The sequence below is a fragment of the Somniosus microcephalus genome, chromosome 16 (assembly GCF_052327205.1).
Source record: "Somniosus microcephalus isolate GS21.2 chromosome 16, FLI_Smic_1.0, whole genome shotgun sequence".
NCBI lineage: Eukaryota > Metazoa > Chordata > Chondrichthyes > Squaliformes > Somniosidae > Somniosus > Somniosus microcephalus.
The window spans coordinates 91,367,202-91,384,796 of NC_141002.1; the positions used below are offsets into that span (position 1 = coordinate 91,367,202).

The 17,595-nt window shown below is 44.6% G+C and overlaps 1 protein-coding gene across 3 annotated transcripts in view; it reads left to right on the top strand.

Moving 5' to 3' along the window:
* The window catches only part of mon2 (MON2 homolog, regulator of endosome-to-Golgi trafficking), a 158,666-nt gene that overhangs the window by 126,462 nt on the left and 14,609 nt on the right, over positions 1 to 17,595 (top strand). For 2 of the 3 annotated variants that reach the window (XM_086009423.1, XM_086009425.1), the window contains 5 exons: positions 1,551 to 1,749; positions 1,890 to 2,512; positions 8,296 to 8,439; positions 11,328 to 11,345; positions 17,340 to 17,468. In XM_086009423.1, the coding sequence (XP_085865549.1) occupies positions 1,551 to 1,749; positions 1,890 to 2,512; positions 8,296 to 8,439; positions 11,328 to 11,345; positions 17,340 to 17,468 (1,113 nt within the window). The remainder of the gene's footprint in view (positions 1 to 1,550; positions 1,750 to 1,889; positions 2,513 to 8,295; positions 8,440 to 11,327; positions 11,346 to 17,339; positions 17,469 to 17,595) is intronic. The other variant, XM_086009424.1, reaches the window with a different exon arrangement.

The window sequence follows — 17,595 nt, forward strand, 5'->3', positions numbered from 1 at the left end:
CCCAGTCCCTCCTCCAACTCCTCGCCCAGTCCCTCCTCCAACTCCTCGCCCAGTCCCTCCTCCAACTCCTCGCCCAGTCCCTCCTCCAACTCCTCGCCCAGTCCCTCCTCCAACTCCTCGCCCAGTCCCTCCTCCAACTCCTCGCCCAGTCCCTCCTCCAACTCCTCGCCCAGTCCCTCCTCCAACTCCTCGCCCAGTCCCTCCTCCAACTCCTCGCCCAGTCCCTCCTCCAACTCCTCGCCCAGTCCCTCCTCCAACTCCTCGCCCAGTCCCTCCTCCAACTCCTCGCCCAGTCCCTCCTCCAACTCCTCGCCCAGTCCCTCCTCCAACTCCTCGCCCAGTCCCCCCCTCCTCCAACTCCTCACCCAGTCCCCCCCTCCTCCAACTCCTCACCCAGTCCCCCCCTCCTCCAACTCCTCACCCAGTCCCCCCTCCTCCAACTCCTCACCCAGTCCCTCCTCCAACTCCTCACCCAGTCCCCCCTCCAACTCCTCACCCAGTCCCTCCTCCTCCAACTCCTCACCCAGTCCCTCCTCCTCCAACTCCTCGCCCAGTCCCTCCTCCTCCAACTCCTCGCCCAGTCCCCCCCTCCTCCAACTCCTCACCCAGTCCCTCCTCCAACTCCTCACCCAGTCCCCCCCTCCTCCAACTCCTCACCCAGTCGTCGTCTCTGATGTGTAGACTGCCATTCTGCTGTGCACTCCCAAGTTGCAAATTGAACCAGTCATTAAAGGAGCACTGTTGGGAGACATAGGGAGTGTGGGGCGAGGGAGGTGGGGAGAGCGTGAGGAGACCTGCAGAAGAAAGAGGAGGTAAAGGAAACGAGAAATTTTCAGGAAAAAAACAAGACCTAAGAGTGACAAAGAGCCAGAAGCAAATAGAGGTACAGTGACAACATTGAGGGAAAGTGTGAGAAATCCATACACAGAGAGTGAAAAATAGTTAACCCAACACAAAGACAAATCAACTAGCATTCCAGCTGTCTGTTAGTGAGAAACCAGGGGCCCAAGGCTAGGATGTTCAGTGTATACTCGCCACTGGTCCTGAGAACTGGGCTCTGGCTTTGTTAGTGGCAGACCCAGGAACATGGTAACGTTGACCATGTCCATATCCCAAAACAACACTCGTCCGAACAATCCTTTGTCCAAGCTGCCTAGCAACGTCAAACAAGTCAGAAAGATACTGGGGATTGGCAGTGTGCCCCGGACATACTGTGACATGGGGGAAAGGGTTAGTTCACAAAAGAGGTGTGGCAAAATACATTTCACCCTCAAGCAATGCAATAAGAGAGGCCCTAATTTAAAGAAAATACTGTGAAGTTGGATATTGCTTTTGAAGGAAAATTTTACTTCAGCCCCAGCAAAATTGAGTGCATTTAAAAGGAGCTGTCACGTCAATACCTAGTGAGAGTTTAGGTGATCAGTATAAATAATGTCAACGTTTTGTACGTGCTTATTTATAGGTATAGTTTGCACTGACATTTCTTGCATTGATTTCATTCTGATAGCAGGTATTTGTACTAAATCCTCTTTGTTCTTGGTTCATGTTAGGTTTTATTTCCCCTGCTGGAGCGGGTTAGAGAGTCATCCACTACAGCAGACAAGGAGAAGATCGAGTCTGGTGGTGGAAATATCCTTATTCATCATTCTAGAGACACTGCTGAGAAGCAATGGGCAGAGACGTGGGTTTTAACATTGGCTGGGGTGGCTAGAATCTTTAACACCAGGAGATACTTGCTACAGTCTTTAGGTAATGCCTTTTTCCCCCAAAATCTCGCCAAATACTTGTAAATCATGCTTTTAAAATATGATGTTTTCAGCGTTGTGTCGATGACCATTGAGAACCTTAGAACCTCTATTACCAACATATCTTGTTTTAATTTGTTGCAGGGGACTTTTCCAAAGCTTGGGACGTATTGCTGGATCACATCCAGTCAGCTGCACTGAGCAAGAACAGCGAAGTTTCACTGGCAGCTCTAAAGAGTTGTCAGGAAATTTTACAGATCGTGACCCCTGTAAAAGAATGCGACAAGCCAGAAGGGCTTTCTGGAGTCAGTATGCCGGTTTTTGTGGGGCCGTTGATCCCCCCGGGGCCGCCTAGAGTCTTCTCCAGGACAGATTCAGTGGGAGAAAGGCTAGGCAGATACAACGGAGCTGAACTGAATGCTGTAGTAGATGAGATTGAGGACTCTGCCCTGTGGTGGGCTGCGTGGAACACCTGGTACAAGATAGGTTCGGAGAGCACAATGCCACCAGCCACTTGCGATAAGCTGTTCTTTATTCCCAGCCAGCCATTCCTCACAGCACTTGTGCAGATCTTCCCAGCTCTGTACCAGCACATCAAGTCGGGCTTCAGCATGGAGGACCTGAAGAAGTTGGGTGTAATACTGCACGGCGCTGTGTCAGTTCCAATTAGCTCTGACGCCTCCCCATTCATTCTGCCATCGTACACTGAAGCAGTACTGACGAGTCTACAAGAAGCAGTGCTGATAGCTCTCGACGTCTTACAGAAGGTATTGAGACTTTATACACTATACAAGGTCACCGTACTATTAGTCATAGAGCCATAATGGCACAGAAGGAGGCCATTCGGCCCATCGAGTCCGTGCCGGCTCTCTGTGGAGCAATCCAGTCAGTCCTATTCCCCTGCTCTATCCCCGTAGCCCTGCAAGTTTATTTCCCTCAAGTGCCTATCCAGAGTAGGTGACAAAAACACAAGTTGTGGACTTGATGCATAAAAATCTGATTCATGGACAAGTATCAGTACAGTACAGGCTAGTTAATGAGCAAGTTTCTATAAAGGCAAAACTTGTTTTACATGGTTGTGGACAGACAAAAACAAATGGGCTGTGGCAACAGATTTGACTGGGATTGTAGTTGATCCATTAGTGGTTTAGCAGGTGCAAATACTTCAAAGTAAAGAAATCGTCAGAGCTTCACGAACAGGTTGCTAACCAAGTACTCAAACCCTTTGCAATGAGTGCAGATTAGGTGATTCATAAAACAATATTATAAATAGCATAATTGTTTGAATAGATTTGACATAGTAATGCACTGTTATTGACCTACAAAGAATACAGCCCGAAGTAGCTCAAGGTACCAGTTGTGTTCCCTCTTATTGTATTATGTAATGCAAACTTGCTGTTGGATGGATTTTAGTGACTTTTAGATGTGGTCACCTGGAGAACACGTTACTGTAATATGTAGCACTACAGGAAACTTTTTTTTATCCGGCACTGACGGGACCGACGTGGTGCCAGTTCATCAAAAATTCCGGATAACCGAAAGCTATAGTAAAAGATAGGGAGAGCTGAGAGCTCCGTATAAAGCAACAAACCCCGTTGCTTAGCAACATGTTCAGAACAATGGCCACAAGTTCCAAGCGTCTCTGTAGCTTAGCAACAGCTGCAGCCACACCCTTGCACAGCAACAGATCGAGGAAGGCAAGTAATAAAACTTACCTGAACCTACTCCTGAATTTTGCCGGTTAACCGACATTTCCGGTTATTTAGGTGCCGGTAAATCGAAAGTTTCCTGTACATAACCTTTGAATGCTTTTTGCTTAATGGGACCAATTGGAAAAAGGAAACAATCTTCCCTCCATTGGGGTGGTTCCATTCAGAAGCTTCTATATATGGAAGGGAATTAGCCATGGACTGACAGTATATTAAAATACAAGAGCATTTTGTGCGACTGTGCAAATTCTCCAATTTAATTATCAAGTCCATTCTGCTGAATGGAAAAAGGTGGGTGGGTTTGTTAGTATGGAGCTTGGGCCTTTTTAGCTGTTTTCTTGCTGTCCATAAAGTGCAAATATTTAATTTTTCAATTTGATTCATTGGTAATTTGTCGAGAATTTACAAACGTTTGCAACTAAACATTGGCTCTGTGTTCCCCAATTGCAAACTCTACTGCAGAAAAGTGTAGTTGCTGCTCTAATCATCAGTCAGGATGGTGAATGAAGATCAGAAACTTATTGGGGTTTTTTTAATTAATATTGAATTTGTGTGTTCATTTGAAAAAAGCAGATATGGAACAGAACATCCAATATTTCATCCATGTGTTGGGTATGTTGGTGTACAGTGCTCAGGTTACCAGTCTGAATTATATATTGTATTCTGGTACATATTTAATAAGTGAGTCGCAGACTTTTAAACTGCACTCTTTAAAGAACTTTAAATTGATCTTGTCCCCGCTCAATGTCACACATGCGCACTCCCACCAGATGGTGGCGATCAGGAGAGGGGACGCCGGCTAGTTTTCTCCTCGCTGACCAGCTATAGCTCCTCGTGTGAGCGGCTAACTCAGCACAGACCCAAGACTTCCCTGGTCTTTTGTCTCATTGGACAAACTTGGTGAATCATTAGAGAGAGTGGACGTTGGAGCTTAAACAGAAAATGAAATTGTTTCTGGGCTGAATTAGCTGATGTTGATGGGCCGATGGTAAGGATGCTACCCTCAGCCTCAGCCTTCCTGAAATGGGGAGGTGAGAATTGAACGATCTCTGCTGGAAGTCCATGTGTGGGCATTTGTGAGGATAGGAGAATTGATGGGAAAAGGAAGGGGGTTAAAAAAAAAAGTAATTTGACCTGTTACACTTTTTTGTGAAGATGAAGACCCAATTCATTGACTTTAATTCACAAATGTTCAAATACTGGTATAACGTAAGTGAAATATGTGTTTTTGGTGTCGGAAATGTCTGCTTTTAAACATCACTTTTTAATTGAATTTGCTTTCATTTGCAAATCCATTGAGGTTTAAAATTGACCTGATGGGGCTGAACCTCACAAAATAAACAGCAGCCTCTATTCTTTGTGATGTAATTCCAGTTTTACATGAAACGTCTGTTGAGCTTTTGCCCATGTACATTTTGTTTGCAATTAGTACCGAAGGTTGATAGTTCACAAATAAAGTATAGAAGGCAGTAACTGTTGGTGAAGGTAATCAACATAAGAATATAAGATTTTGAGGGGGATTGACAGGGTAGCTGCTGAGAGGTTGTTTCCCCTGGCTGGAGAGTTTAGAACTAGGGACTGGGAAATGTTGGTGTTCAGAGGGACCTGGGTGTCCTAGTACACGAATCACTGAAAGTTAACATGCAGGTACAGCAAGCAATTAGGAAAGCAAATGGTATGTTGGCCTTTATTACAAGAGGATTTGAGTATAAGAGTAAAGACATCTTACTGAAATTATATAGGCCCCTGGTGAGACCACACCTGGAGTACTGTGTACAGTTTTGGTCTCCTTACCTAAAGAAGGATATCCTTGCCATAGAGGGAGTGCAACGAAGGTTCACCAGACTGGTTCCTGGGATGGGGGGATTGTCCTATGAGGACAGATTGAGTAGACTGGGCCTATATTCTCTAGCGTTTAGAAGAATGGGAGGTGATCTCATTGAAACATACAAAATTCTTACAGGGCTTGACAGGGTAGATGCAGGGAGGATGCTTTCCCTGGCTGGGGAGTCTAGAACCAGGGGCCTCAGTCTCAGAATAAGGGGTCGGCCATTTAGGACTGAGATGAGGAGAAATTTCTTCACTCAGAGGGTTGAGTGTCTTTGGAATTCTCTACCCCAGAGGGCTGTGGCGGCTCAGTCGTTGAGTATATTCAAAACAGAAAGCGATAGATTTATGAATATTAAGGGAACCAAGGGATATGGGGATAGTGCAGTAAAGTAGAGTTGAGGTAGAAGATCAGCCATGATCTTATTGAATGGCGGAGCAGGCTCGAGGGGCAAAATGGCCGACTCCGGCTCCTATTTCTTATGTAGAGGGGCATAGTCTCAGGATACGGGGTCGGCCATTTAAGACTGAGATGAGGAATTTCTTCACCCAGAGGGTTGTGAATCTTTGGAATTCTCTGCCCCAGAGGGCTGTGGATGCTGAGTCGTTGAATATATTCAAGGCTGAAATCGATAGAATTTTGGACTCTAGGGGAATCGAGGGATATGGGGATCAGGCGGGAAAGTGGAGTTGAGGTTGAAGATCAGCCATGATCAAATTGAATGGCGGTATGGCCCACTCCTCCTAATTCTTATGTTCTAACAACACGTGTGTTACAGCCGCCCCCTGCTCCCCGACAGCTAAACAAGTTTGTCCAATGTATAGCTACGGTCTAAAGATTAGGAAGATCCCAGGTTCAATCCCTGGTCTGCACTGAGTTAGCAGAGATCAGCTGGAAGATTGGTCTGAACTTTAGAATAGTACACATCATTCATTGTCGCACATGAATCATAGCAACTTGAGTGCAGTACCAGAGTATGGTGCAGATAGTCAATGCTTTCATGATAGGAGTGAAGGGTGGGGGGGAGCGGAGAAAGCGTGAACGTATTCTCCACGTGCTAAAAGGAGAAGGTAAGTTGGGGACTGTGGAGATCTTTTATTGTAAATACCTTTGATCCGTATTATTTCCCATGGAGTCATGTGTGGAAATTTGAAATGGTGGAAGTTACACATGACATGAGATTTAATTTTTTTTTAAGTCAGATTATTTTGTGGGGAGAGGAGAGAGCAGAAAGTACCTTCCTGCACATTAACCCTTTAAAGGTCATGGGGAAAAATTCAGTTGTTTGCGCCTCCCGTTAGCGCCTTAAGAGGGCGCCAATTGGGGCGCAAAGCAACTAGCACCCGGGCGCGGCGATGTTTGTGCCGCTCGCGAAATTAACTAGACATTTTGCGGCGGCGCTAAATACTACCGCCACGATCTCCTGCGTCGGCAGATCGTGACATCAGTCGAGTGCGCAATGCCTCGATAGCGCCCCGGACCGGATATTGAGTGGCGCCCCCTGCCTTACCACCTGCCGCTAGCAACGACAGGTTGAGGGGAGTGTTTTGCTGTCAGAAAGGGACTGGGGGGGCGCTATTTAAAGGCGACCGCTTCCTGCCTTTTTTTGTCGGTGACATTTTTGCACCACACATTCTGAGAGAGAGAGAGAGAGACTTCTGGAGAGATTCAACGCTGTGTGAAGGGGTTTTGGGTACTGAGCAGCACGTTGCAGGTTTATTTTGATTTGCCCTTCCTTGCTTCACCTTGCTCTGAGGTAGCGCCTCACTCCTCGGCATTTGCGCCTTAAGACAGGTGTGAAGCGCCTGATTTAGCGCTCCAATCACCTCCAGGGGCGATAAAAGCCAAGTTTGCTGTCGGAGGCGATAATTAGCGCCAGGTGCTGAACTTTGCGCACGGCCAATAACGGCGCCCCAAGCGGGGCAATACTGAATTTTTCCCCCCATGTGTTTGTTGAGCCTTAAATATATATGGGCTTCAGTGATCAAGTTTTCATTTAACTAGTAAAGCAGATTCTTTACAAAGTATTCTTACTTGCGCACTCTTACTGAGAGCTGTAAATGAGTTGTATTCTATGGTGTGTGAGATCATTTACTGGCTCCAACAAAGTTACTCTGTCCAGCTAAAAGACTTCAAGGTGGAAGTCTAACTTTGTTCGGTGGGCACTTTCGGGAGCACTCCAGAGAGAATACAGAGCAACTCACTGGTAAAGAAGGAAAATGACTTCATTTGTGCTAGCAGCACTCATGAGGTATGGATCCCTATCCGTGAGCAAATGCATAATCCCGAGCCAGTTTTCTGATTTAGATGGGTTAGTAAAGTTCAACAGCCATTGAACAAACACAAACTGATATATAAAATATAATTTACTTTCAATCAAACCTTGTACAAGCTCTTTTTAAAAACGATTTCTCTATAACACATATCAGCATTGTCTCTGATAATTCTATACGGCACTCGCCTACTGTTCAGTTGACTTGTAATCCAGAGGCCTGGACTAATAATCCAGAGAACGTGAGTCCAAATCTTGCCACGGCAGTTTGAGAATTTGAATACAGTTTATAAAAAGAAATCTAGAAATAAAAAGCTGATCTCAGTAAAAGTGACCGTGAAACTGTCAGTTGTCGCAAGCATCCAGCCGATTCACTGATGTCCTTTAGGGACGGAAACCTGCTGTCGTTACCCAGTCTGGCCAATATGTGACTCCAGCCCCACACCAACGTGGTTGACTCGTAACTTCTTTCTGAAGTGGGCCTAGCAAGCCACTCACTCAGTTGTATCAAACCACTACAAAGCATACACCACACGAACTGCAGCGGTTCAAGAAGGCAGCCCCACCACCACCACCTCAGGGCAACTAGGGATGGGCGATCCTTGCCAGCGACACCCACGTCCCGAGAATGAACAAAAAAAAGTCGCAAGACATCGTTTTGAAAACACAAACGTGAAATATGAAATCATGGGCTGATTTTCTGTTGACATCTTCCTAACTTGTTTCTTTTCCCCCATTTAGGCAATTTGCGTCGGACCGGAAGATATGCAGAACATGTACCCAGCAATCTTTGACCAGTTGCTCTTGTTTGTCGAATTCTCCTGCAAGGCACCAACGTACGGAAAATTAGAAACAAAAAATATAGCGAATGCAAAGTTTAATCAGGTAATTGAGCAAATACTTCTCTTCAAACACTAAGCTTATCTTTTATAATTAGAGACACAATGCATGGTAACTCAGTCTATGCAGCCACACAGATATATATTACTGTGATTGTAACAAAGAAGTCCTCTGATTTTTATTATTCTTTCATATGAAATGTTTGGCCTAAGCTACATTTGTTCTATCAAGTGTTTTTTTATTTAGTTTTGAATCTGGCATGCTTGAGCCTGAAAATGACCCTAATTTTTCAGAGCCAACACAGGGAGAGGGGAGGGGAAGATATAGCCAGCTCAGAACGGCATGTTTTTTTAAAAATGCACAATGAGTTGGTAGGTATATGCAGCGTCTAGTCAAGTACTAAATTGTACAGGTCAGGAATTTCCCAGTTTTGATCATTAGTCTGTGCTGAGTTGGATGATCTTAGCTGAGAGGCGACTGAAGATTATAATTAGCCTTGCATTAGGGAGGGGAAAATTGGCCAAATGTTATACTTGGGATCACTATCAGGTGCCCCCACCCCAACTTGGAAACTGCAGCTGCATGGACATTAGATGGTGTCTGAAGCAGGTTTGTCTGTAATGCTGTTAGCTAAGTAGACTAGAACGCACTCTGTTTAGGCTCAAACGTGAATGTTCACCTGGCCGAGTTACTTCTGAGGCCGCCTGCCCCTGTGAAATGGTGCTATAGCAAAAAAATTTTTTTTAAATAGTATCCACTATGAACGTGCAACCACCGTGATTGCAGATACATGCCCAGTGCTCTCGGACATGCAGTGAAATTTCAGTTGATACCATGCAGCAGCCAAAGTGAGGGGATTAAACTGGCTGGAGGAGGGAATGAGCGGGGTATCTGGTGGCCGTGTTTTAAGGCAACCAGCACTTGGAAGAAAAGCCCAGGTGCCCCTTTGCTGGCCAGCAAGATTCTGTACTCTGCAATTGTTTTGGGAGTGAAACCAAAGACTAGCTGCCATTTCAGCCAACTTGGAGCTCTGGCACTACTGCCTGAATTGGATTTTTATTTTCTACCAGGTTCCAAAAAATTAGCATCAAAATCTGATGTGCTTTTAAAATACTAAATGTGGCATTAGGAAATATTACTACTGCCAAACATTTTTCTTTGCGCTGAAGATGGTGCCAGATTATCAGTACTGCGTCCATTTTTTTGCCAAACATGTGAATAACACATCTCAGTCTCGGGTTTGTGAACACATCCACCTATAAAGCATAAGGCAGGCAGCATTTTGTTGTGCTCTTGTTAACAAAATACAGGCATTAATGCTTAAGACATTTATCTAACGAGTTATGTGGTATAAAGGAGAACAAGAATTTCTTTTTTGCAATAATTGTTAAAATTTTCAAGCAAAACTATTGCGTACAACTTGCTGACAGAACAAAAGGAAGACATACTGACATTACTTACTATCCAGTGAGCTAGTCAGTGGGTTTTAAGCACCATACTCATGTCGGAGAGCCTTTGCACATTATTGCATTTAGCCTCTTGCTGTTGACAGACATTTAGAATTTCAATTCATAAATAAACCTACTTTCCACCTCCCAGCCCCAGCCACCTTTAAACTCTTTCCCCTTCAACTTTCACCTCAACCTGTTCATTTTCTGACACCCCTGACTTCATATTTTACCTTAATTATTTGACTTGGGGGAGGGGGGGGGGAAATATCCTCCCATGTATAGACCTGAAGGTCACTCCCTCATATTCAAGTTGTTGAGTGAAACATTGCCATTGTCCCAAGGGTGGAGGTGAGTAGGATTTCCAAAACAAAGCAATTAATCCTTTTGTCACCTGGGTGACTGATGGCACCATCTTTGATTTCTGGGATCTGCATATCAAATAAGTACAGCTGCCAAGATACGTACCCTGGAATCGTAAATTCTAAGACCTGTGATAGAACCAAAATGGTTTAACTTTTGGGCATTCTTGTAAGATACAGATGAATGATTCTCCTTTCATCTTTGCCCTGATCCATCTGGTACTGTCTTCCGGAGTTGCGAGGCATGCTGTGCAAAGCTCTCAGTTGAATTCTCCTGAATCTAACACTACAAAACTATATAAGTAGATTAAGACAAATAATTTTCCATTCAGGGGTCTTTGTGTTCTCTGGACTATTTCCCCTTAAAACCAGCTTTATTTTCATTACTCTACACTTTTATTAAGGTGCCATGTTCATTGGCCGCAATGTCTGGTTTATCCATTCCTTATTCAAGGAAAGTTTCATATTTGAGATTCCTTTTGTTATCTGTACCCTTTTAAAGAATGGAACCTACGTAATCTTGAAAGATAAATTGATAGCGATGAAGAGAGTATTTTTGCTGGAGTTAAGCTTAATCCATCATGCTCAACCATAAATAAAGGGTGTTTATTTAAACAATCCCCTCTTTCCTCCAATCTACAAACCTTTTAAGTTTCCCTCCTAGTAATAAAATCCTCAGAGGGGAACTTAGCAATTGTTTTAAGACCAAAACCAACCTCCCACAGCAACACGTAGGAGAACCTCGGGATTTCAGCTTGACGTAAGTGCAGTGACTTTAGGGCACATTGCTCTGGTCTTTCTCTCACTTTTACTCCGAGTCACAATTATTTATTCAGGTCATTTATCTGAAGGGTCACGTCACAGCTTGAAAGCTGAGTGGGCCAGGAATGTTAAAAGGCCATCTACTCAAATAATGGAAAATGTTTTAGCAGAATTTAAACCCATCCATTTGATTTAATTAAACTACCAAAATATTTGTCAAAATACAATTGTATTGCCTGCATTTTTTTCAGCACAAATGCAACAAAATGACACTTGTTTACATTTCTAAGTAGTTTGATAATGACTATGATCTTCTTTTATTCCGTTTATGCTGCTTCTGTACGTGACGGATATATAATAGATTCAACTATTTGCTCCGGTAAGTTTTAAGCCTCCAGTAGGTTGTTTTTGACTTGACCCGTTCAGACTGGCATTAGACTACCCTAAATCGCATGGCAAGCTACACTTCAGTATATCATTAACACACATCATTTGCTTCCTGTTTTTCCTGACTTTTAAAGCTGCAGTGTCCTTTTTCCGATGATCTACTTAAATTTGATTTCATGAATTTGAAATCAAATCATGCCGTTAATTCTATGATTGATGATTTGGGTGATCTGAATTCAAAATTTAAGTACAGCAAAAAATGAATTTGAGAAGGAAAAAAGCTGTGCACCTGAGTTGAGATTTCTATGTTGAGACTGCATCAATTGATGGAGAGAGGTTTTCCCAGCTGCACCAGTGTTTAAGTGCAGTGGAAGTCTGAAAAGTAGAGCGGTTGTATATATCTATTTTTTATTCCATTCAAGAGTTATAGGCCTAGAAATTTGGTGGGCTGCGCCACCAGTTAGCGCCTAAAGAGGGCACTCAGTGGCTTTAGCGCCACTGGCCACGCCTCCCGCGCTATTTAGCTGGGGCGCTAATGGTGGCGTTAGCCTGTTGCGCTGCGCTGCCACCGATAACGTCATCGGCGTGCTCAGCGTCTCGATATTCGGTAGCGCCCGCCTCTGTAGCGCCGTTCGCAAATCGCGCCCGGTTCACGGGGCCTACCTGTGGCGGCAGTGGCGCAAATTAAGGTGGAGGTGCGGGGCGGCCGTTTTTTCGGCGGCCGCCTGCCAGCACCTCCGTCCCCAGCCTCCTGCTTTCCCCCCGCGGCAGTGCCGGTTGTTTTCCGAGAGCCCGGCACTTCTCCTCGGTGCCGGGCTCTTTTGCCGGCACTCGCGATCGCTCATCGCGCTGGTGCAGGCCCCTCCCCCTTAAGAATGGGAGGAAGGCCTGCAGTACCGCAGCGCGCCGTGCCGCAGCGTGTGGCGCTGCGGCACGTTGCGCTGCGATATTCAGTTTCAGCGCCCTAAGAGGGACGCAGAGCGCCTCGAGCCTCGCCCCGTGTCCCTCTTGGGGCGTTCAAGCTGAATTTCCGGCGGTCGCTACTGCTCCGATCGCTGCGCTAATTCCGGTGCCCAGGCGAGCTCGGCGCCCCATTTGCGGCTCCACCGAATTTCTCCCTCATCGACTTTGCTCTGGAAGTCTCCCTTTAAAAGTGAACCTGTTCATTTGCAGTAACAGGATCCCTGCTATAGAAAGCCATCTGGCTAGCGGGGAGCTGCGGACAGTTCATATAAATGACAAAGGAGCGAAGAGGTGGAGAAGGGAGATCCTTCACAGGCAGTTAGACTTCAGTCCACTGGTCAGTAACTTTCAGACTGGGGATCATTTGAGGTCACCCACATTGAAACTTAATCAGGGATCGAATGGCAGTATGAATGTATGGAAGTCCACTTCTAATTCTGCTTACAGTTCTGACTCTGCTTATTTTCTTTCGAATTTATAGACAAATCAGTGATTTTTATTATCACCCTTCACCTCTGCCTTTCAGACTCGCTTTCTATTTTGTTGCATCTACACTGTTGTTTTCTCCCCCTAGCCTCTGTCCATTTTTATGTTTTTGGTGGTGTCCTGTGGCAAATCCTCTGTTTCTAACTTGAACAGTTTGAAACATGGCTATCTAATCTAGTATACTGTAGTTGCTGCTCACGGTGTGGCCTCCACTACATCAAGAAGACCAAATGCAGGTGATCGTTTTGCCCACAAGACCGCTCTCCACTCTAACTCCCTCCCCTCCCATTCCCACTCTGACCTCTCCATCTCTGTCCTGTTCCAACCAAGTTCAACACACGTTTCAGAAACAGTGGGGGTATATTTCTAATTTGCCACCAGGGTGGTAGCCTGGCAGAACAGATTGCCCACCCATTGTAGAACCCACCTGATGTTTTTTAAAAAAGGGCAGGAAGATCAGTTCCGCCAGATTACTACCCAGGTGGCGAAGTTAAAAATTATCTCCAGTACCTCATCTTTCTCCTGGGCACTCTGCAACTCTCTGGTTGACTTCGGTAACTTTGAGAGCTTAGCTGTATCCTCCATCCATGGGTTGCTGGTGATGCAGGATGGGTCTATTGGTGTCTGGGGGAAGGGGAGATCGGTTGATAATTTGGGGTGTAAATCCTTTGTTAGAAAGGTTGGGGGGGGGAAGTGGTGTTTGCCTGTTTTTCTCTCTTTGAGACTGGAGGAAATGTGTTTTTCCAGTATTTTCTGTTTTCATTTCAGACATTTGCAAGGTTTTTTTCCTCTTTATCAAATTTCCTCCATTTTCTTGTTTGTTGATTTTTCCCATATCAGTTCATCCTCCAACTATCTGCATATTCCTTTAATAACTTTCCACTACCTCGCTGACCTTTTATATCATCTAACATTTTAAGTGTCAGCTGTGGCTCAGTTGGTAACACCCTCGTCTCTGAGTCAGAAGGTTGTGGGTTCAAGTCCTACTCCAGCACTAGGCTGACACTCCCAGTTCAGTACTGAGGGGGAGCTGCACTGTCGGAGGTTCCGTCTTTCAGTTGAGACATTAAACCAAGACCCCGTCTGCTCTCGCAGGTGGACGTAAAAGATCCAATTGGCACTATTTCGAAGAAGAGCAGTGAAGTTATCCCCTGGTGTCCTGGGCCAATATTTATCCCTCAATCAACATCACTAAAACAGATTATCTGGTCATTATCACATTGCTGTTTGTGGGAGCTTGCTGTGCGCAAATTGGCTGCCGCGGTTCCTTCAATACACTTCAAAAGGTACTTCATTGGCTGTAAAGCACTTTGGGACGTCGGGTGGTCGTGAAAGGTGCTATAGAAATGCAAGTCTTTCTAACGCTTTTTCTATGGAGCAATTTGTAGGTCATGCAACTCATTAACTCCTCCTCTGTAACTAGAAATCTATTCATTCCTCCCCCCCCCCCCCCCCCCCGCCGTTGACTTACCCCATTCTCTTTTTTCCAATTTTACTAAAATATCTGATGAATATAGACCTGAAGTGTTTAAATTATATTTGCTCTTTGCAGATGATCACTGGTTTTTGTTTTTATTTAATTTCCAGCATTTGCAGTTTTTCTCTTTTATTCCTCTTCAAACACAGCTATGCCTTCTTGGCTGAAATGAAATGCTCTTTTCCCCATATGGATAATCCTTAATCTCATCGAGTAAAGAATCCTATTTTTGCAGTCTCTCTTTAGTTCTGATTCCACCTTCTCACATTCCTTCCTTGTGTTAAGCAGTTTGAGTGAAGTTTCAGCTTAAATCAATATTCAGATGTCAAACGAGCACATTGTCAGCCTGCTTGTAATGCCTTGCAAGTTCAGAAACTGACCTTGCTGCTCCGAGTCAATGTGAGATGCATTCATTCCAAAATAAGATCCGGGGCCTGGTTCACTGGTGAAGCTCATGCATGAATAATGGGTAAAGGGCCCATTGAATTGTACCTCAGCAGAAAGTCAACAACTTCAGAAGGGAAAACAATTGGTAAGCAAAAGAAAATAACAGGGTGACTGGAATTAGGTTATAAAATTAGACTGTTGCAAACTAAGATTTAGCCGAGCCTGTTAACAATCACCCGTCCTTGTGTGATATCCCACATTAAAGACTATCAGGTCTTAAAACGTGATAAAGCAGGCCATTGTTGAACTGAGAGGGGTCTAGACAGAGTAGAAAAAGTTAAACTGTTCCCATTGGCAGAAGGGTCGAGAACCAGAGGACACAGAAACATAGAGGATAGGAGCAGGAGTAGGCCATTCGGCCCCTTGAGCCTGCTCCGCCATTCAATTAGATCATGGCTGATCATCCAAACTCAGTACCCTGTCCCTGCCTTCTCCCCATATCCCTTGAACACAGATTTAAGGTGATTGGCAGAAGAACCAAAGGCGACATGAGGAAAAACTTGTTTACGCAACGAGTGGTTATGATCTGGAATGCACTGCCTGAAAGGGTGGTGGAGGCAGATTCAGTCATAGCTTTCAAAAGGGAGTTGGATAAGTACCTGAAATAAAATATTTGCAGGGCTACGGGGAAAGGGCGGGGGAGTGGGACTAGCTGAAGTGCTCTTGCAGAGAGCCGGCGTGGGCTCGAAGGGCGGAAGGGCCTTCTTCTGTGCTGCAACCATTCTATGATTCTATGAGAGTACACCCACCCATTCCTGAGAGTCTACTGCAAGGACCTCCCACAAACAACAGCGTCAGTTTTTGTTTTTCAATGGATGGCGAAGCAACTGTAATATTAGATCTTGCACAAAAGTTATCCTGATGGTTGCTGGGTGCACAAACAACTTTGGGTACTGATAGGCAAGTCAGATTATCCATCACTAAATGCATGCTCCTGCAATTGATTATTTTTAACTTCAGTTTACAAAGGGCGGGTGACAGCAGGAAGTTCTGACTTAAGCACTGTCAAAACCTCTTTGAACTGTTCCAGTTGTAATATTGTACAAAGCTCATAGCTTGGCTGCATGCCCTTCGCTGCGCTCACACTAACTGTTATGACATGTGAGGCACTTTTGCTTTACACCAATGTTTCAGTTATAGTGTTAATGCAGTCCGAATCCTAGCGTCGTTGCCTGACATGACATCAGAGCAAAGAAAAGTGAGTGTGTCTGGAGGAGCTAGTTCAGTTCTTGCCATCCAATGTACATGTCAGCTGTGGTTCAGTTGGTCGCACACTCGCCTCAGAGTCAGAGGTTGTGGGTTCAAGTCCCTCTCCAGAGACTTGAGCACAAAAAATCTAGGCTGACACTCCAGTGCAGTACTGCACTGTCACAGGCGCCATCTTTCAGATGAGACGCTAAACCGAGGCCCCGTCTGCATTCTCAGGTGGGCGTAAAAGATCCTATGGCACTATTTCGAAGAAGTTATCCCGGGTGTCCTGGCCAATATTTATCCCTCAATCAACATCACTAGAAAAACCCAGATTATCTGGTCATTATCACACTGCTGTTTGTGGGAGCTTGCTGTGTGCAAATTGTGTGCCGTGTTTCCTACATTACAACAGTGACTACACTTCAAAAAGTACTTCATTGGCTGTAAAGCGCTTTGGCATGCCTGGTGATTGTGAATAGCGCTATAGAAATGCAAATATAAATATAGCTTCACGTTGATGCTAAACTTGTGCTGCGAATGTACTATTTGATGTTGGGAGTGAGTGGAATCTGGCTTGTAATTGGCCAGTATTATCAAGGTCACTTGTCTGCATGGCTTGAAGCAACAAGAGATGCGCTTTCTCGGTACCCTACCAAACCGCTGTGGTCTGTCACGGGGCAGGTGCCTTTATCAGTGATCGTAGGCCCTTAATCTCAGACAACTTTGATAGTAATCACTAGGGTCAATTTATTTGTCTTAATGATAAAGCAACATGAACTATAGTGCTTCTTCTACTAGCAGGGACAGAAATAGTATAGGTATACAAGAAAGTGGTGTAATGTAGGCAGATCATTTATAGTGTACTAGCTGGGGGGGCCCGGCGTTGCCAGGGCTTTTTTGGGCCTGGTCGATGTCTGGGCCGGGAGCCTGGGACTGGATTTGGGCTGTCGGCAGTTGGAGAAGCCTAGGCCCCGGGGCCTGGGGTATTTTCCATTGTTTTTTAACCTAAAGATTTCTAGCTTTTAATACCTTCAAAGATGAAAGTTAAAGTAGTTATAAAACATTTTTGGTAAATCTTATTTTTTTTTGAAAAAGATATATAGATTCTACTTAATACTTAATTTAAAAGTGAAGAACTGTGTTCCTGTACTTTCAGGATCAAACTTGAATCTCAACACAAAGTACCTTACTTAACTGCAAGGTATAAAAGTCTGAAGAACAGCGATACTGCAACTTTAAACTATTAAGGTTCCCCTGCTTCAGTTGTACAAACCTGTTCTTTATATTTCCACCTCTTCAGTGATCTGTGCATGCGAACCAGGAAAATTAAATTTCACTACAAAGCAGCCTCCAAATTGCAAGGTTGTTAGTATTTTTGCTAACTTTTAAAGTTTAAATATCATAAACTGTGTTTCCTTGCAGGCGGAGTGGGTGGCTTTGAATTATGTACCATTTGCTGAAAAATCCCTGGAAGTTGTTGTGGATTTGTATCAGAAGACAGCATGTCACAAAGCTGTGGTAAATGAAAAAGCCCTTCAGAAAATCATTAAGGTAATTTATGTTGAAGTACAGTAAAATGGTTTATAATGATTGACTTCAGATATTCTGTAATGAAGGTCTAAATCTGATTGATCTATTTTGAGGTTGACGTTAACTGATCACTATAGACAACTGGTTG